General features: G+C 30.5%; 1 protein-coding gene across 4 annotated transcripts; it reads right to left on the bottom strand.

Annotated features, from left to right (window-relative positions):
• Positions 1 to 500: 500 nt before the first annotated feature.
• LOC132803202 (F-box protein PP2-A13-like) lies at positions 501 to 3,284 on the bottom strand. Of its 4 annotated transcripts, none has more exons than XM_060815486.1 (2): positions 2,325 to 3,284; positions 501 to 877 (listed from the first exon to the last, which is right to left on the bottom strand). In XM_060815486.1, the coding sequence occupies exons 1-2, from the start codon at positions 2,637 to 2,639 to the stop codon at positions 806 to 808; spliced, it is 387 nt and encodes a 128-aa protein (XP_060671469.1). In that variant the 5' UTR covers positions 2,640 to 3,284; the 3' UTR covers positions 501 to 805. The 4 variants fall into 4 exon arrangements, with proteins under 4 accessions (XP_060671469.1, XP_060671471.1, XP_060671470.1 ...); XM_060815488.1 differs by having other exon boundaries at positions 501 to 907; positions 2,325 to 3,277; XM_060815487.1 differs by lacking the exon at positions 501 to 877 and adding an exon at positions 914 to 1,429.
• Positions 3,285 to 3,783: the final 499 nt, after the last annotated feature.

Here is a 3,783-nt window from a genome sequence, read left to right as displayed (position 1 = left end):
TACTAAATAGTTCCCATATATTATAGACATTATCCATAATACTAGCTAATATAACATGATTAATTTAAATGACAATGCTGATGTTATTGTGCTATAGAATCCACATTTCTATGGTTTTCATTTTCATGGACAAGAAGATTGATATTGATCAACATTATGCTTAAGAACGTGTTGCTGCAAACAAATTTGTTCTTGATGTACTTAATGCTTATTTGGATATTTTCATACCACAGAGGTTGTATGATATCAATTGCTAAATGTAAAATATCCATACTAAATACTTACTTTGAAGCTTTTATTCATTTGGTTTGAAATTCTATGGTTACTTTATAAAGTGCTGTTATAGCTTTCCTCAATAGTGCCTTTACTTATAAATTTTATTGTTACTTTACTCCTTGGTGCAACTCTTCGAAAAAGCCTTTATGAATGCTAAAACCTTTTCTTAAAGCATGCATATTGCATAAATTATAAGCCGCTTCTTCGGAAAAAAAACCTCAATATCCAATTTTAATTTTTGTTCTTCATCAATTTCTTTTTCATCAAACTTTCCTATAAAAATGATATATATATATATATATATATATATATATATTTCATACAAAATTTTTAATATTTGAATTAATTACATAAATCGCGCATGACAGAAAAAATTAATTATCACAAGAATGATATTAATTAAATATTAAAAAGTAACATATATGAGCTTTGCCTTTATTGTAGTCCAAAATGGCATTATCATCTTGGTGTATATTGCCGCTTCCTTCATTATCATTTGTCCCTCCAATAAACTCATCCATTTGTATAACTAAATGACAGTGTGAGATAGCTTTGGAAGAAACCCGAGAAGAAGTGAAGAATGAAGAGTAACCAAGTCAAGCTGAAGAATAACTTAGAGAAATCAACCAAGCTGCAGAAAAATCGTATATGCCAAGTCAAAAATCTTATTGCTCTTTCTGGGTTGAATGACTTTTAAGATGATTTTGAAAGAAGATATGGACACTTTCACGCTAAAATATAGCTAATAACGGAGAGATGAAACCATGGAGGAGAACTTCAGTTCAGAACATGAAACGTTGTTCTTATAGATTGTGTAAGAAACTTTTTTAAAATTTTAAGTTTTAAAAAAAAAAAAAAATCTCAAATATGAGCTGAAAATTTTAAAATAAAAGAGAACAGGTGGCAACATATGTTGCAAATATTAAAACAAATGGCAATAAATGTTTTGATGTTGCACAGTATGATGTGGTACCACAATGGTACTTAGATGTTCTTCCGTGCTTAGATGTTCTTCCGAGATACATAAAGATGGTAGTAATTGACCATAAATATGTAGTTTGGAAGAATTGAGAAAGGACCGACATTAACAAAGGGCCTACTTTAAATGTGCAAAGTCCAAATCTCTCTCTTTCTCCAATTTTGGTGTCACCTTCTATAAACCAACAAATAGGCATGTGCAATTCACAAAAAAAATAAAAATAATAATAACAATAAAACAAAAAAAGTACAAAAACCAATAGGCATGTGATTAATAAAGACATAAATTCTCTTTCCCATGAAACTATATTACGTCCTTTGGCGATGGATTCAATTTGTCAAATTCAGTATATCTTTTCAAAGAAATAAAACAAACATGATTTATTTGTATTTTGATTATTTCAACTGCATTTAATTTTTTAATGCCATGGTTGATTAATGTGAATTTACATTATCTACTTATTTGAAGAATAAAAAACAAACATTGCACGTGCTGTGGTGTAATTGTTTCCATGTTAAGCTTTATTTACATGGAATGTTAAGAGTTTTCTCCACGCCAAGAAGAACGATATGTGGCGTACAAAACAGCATATAACTTGATAGATTTTTTTTGTTTTAATTTAATGGGGATGATGTGTCTAAAGGTAAATGTCCAGTGAAACTTTCAAAGAGAACCACATTTTTACCAATATCACACATAAAGGAGAACTATTTATCTATAGAAATACTAAAAATGAGGATAAAAGATTAGATGACACTTCTTATAATTTTTTCAAATATTAAGCTTTCTATTTGTTTGAGCTCCATTTAATTAATGAAGTTAAATGATATTTTTGTAATTTTTTCAAATATTATGGTTATTTAATAAGCCATTTTTTTTTCAAGAAATTGTTAACGCTTTTGAAGAAATAAACAAGCAAATTCCACCAGTACTTTTATCCAGCGAAATTTCCTTCACATAAACAAAATCGAATAGAAAGAAAAAAAAACAATTTAATAAAACTGATCTAAAACAACATAATGCATTTTCTCAAGAAACAAACAGAAAAGGGAGAGAAAGAAAGAATTACCTTAGTGCCACCATCAAATGAATTAGGCTTGCAAAGTCTAGCATAGATTTCCCTCTTCCCCAGGTTATCCACCATTTTCGTCTCTTGAAAAACTTTCTCAATAATAAACCGATAATTCAAAGGTAATTTCGATTCCCAGATGAAATCCGCTGAAGAAGCTCCACGAAAGGCTCGATTCAACCTAGCTAATTTACAAATCTCAGGCGGGTCCATATACATCAAAACCAATGCCACACAGCTTTCTGGAATATCCCCAAGCCTCGGCTTCACTACACCTTCCATGTCCGTAACTCCACCTGACATATTAGCACCCATTGACCCCTCCCTAAAAATATATAAATATATATATATATATATATATATCTCCAAAACCCCAAAAATCAAAAACACGAAATCCAGAAACACCAAAACCAAAAAGAACCCAGATTATGGATTTTCGATTTCTAAGCCTTTAATTTGAACCTGAACTTGTAAATTTTCTGGCAAAGTTCAAGGGACAGAAATGTAAAGAGAACGACGTTTAACCCAGAATTTGAATTCAAATACATGGGAGATTTGCAATACCCAGAAGCTGAATCTCTCAAATAATCCTCTGGTTTTCTCAAAATGGAGCCGAAATCATCGAAATTTTTGCTCTGGAATCTGAAGGAGCAGACTGTGAGCTACCAGGTTTTTGGAAGTTGACAGAGCAACAAAGAAGACGAAGACATGTTCTGATCCATTGGAATTGTAGAAATCTTGCTTGCCAATCGTACTCTCACGTTTTCGAAAATGATTTTCACGCGCTACTTGATGTCGCCTGTGCCGCTGTCGTTTTGGGATTATGTTGAACGCGCTTTGAGTGAGAGCGTTTTGGAGTTGCTTAGTGAAATAACATTTTGTTCTTTCGCACTTTGAGTTATTATTATCGTTTGGATTGGTTTTCTCTTAATTTTTTGGTGGATAAGAATGAGTGGATAATGGTTTTATTGTGAATTTTTTGGCACCTTTTTTCCTTTAAAAAAAAAAACAAATAATTAAATTGTTTCATTTTTTAATGAATTTTTTTTTTATCATTTTGTTAATAGTCACTTAAATTCGGGATCTACATTGCTGTTGGGTTGTCCAAGCTCCAATTTATTCTCATTTCATTGACTAAGTTATTTTAATATCACCACTACTTAACTAAACCTGGTAATCAAAAGGAAAATAAATAAGCAAATACATTAAAACTAACAGCTACTAATGGAAATTAGATTTAATTAAGAAATTGAAGGAATAAAAAAAAAAAATCCGGTAAAAGAAATTTTAATTGGTTTCAAGATAGATAGGTATTTTATTCAAAATTCGGATAACTTTATCAATTACAATGCTAATTCTTTTTTTCTTTTCCTTTTTTTTTTTGGGGGGGGGGGTGAAAGTTACAATTCTAATTCAATTATTCTAATCGATCAATTATTCAATCACATCACTTTTGAGG

Source organism: Ziziphus jujuba, chromosome 3, assembly GCF_031755915.1.
Source record: "Ziziphus jujuba cultivar Dongzao chromosome 3, ASM3175591v1".
Taxonomy (NCBI): domain Eukaryota; kingdom Viridiplantae; phylum Streptophyta; class Magnoliopsida; order Rosales; family Rhamnaceae; genus Ziziphus; species Ziziphus jujuba.
The sequence above is the reverse complement of the archived record's forward strand: the minus strand, read 5'-3'. Positions and strand labels throughout refer to the sequence as shown.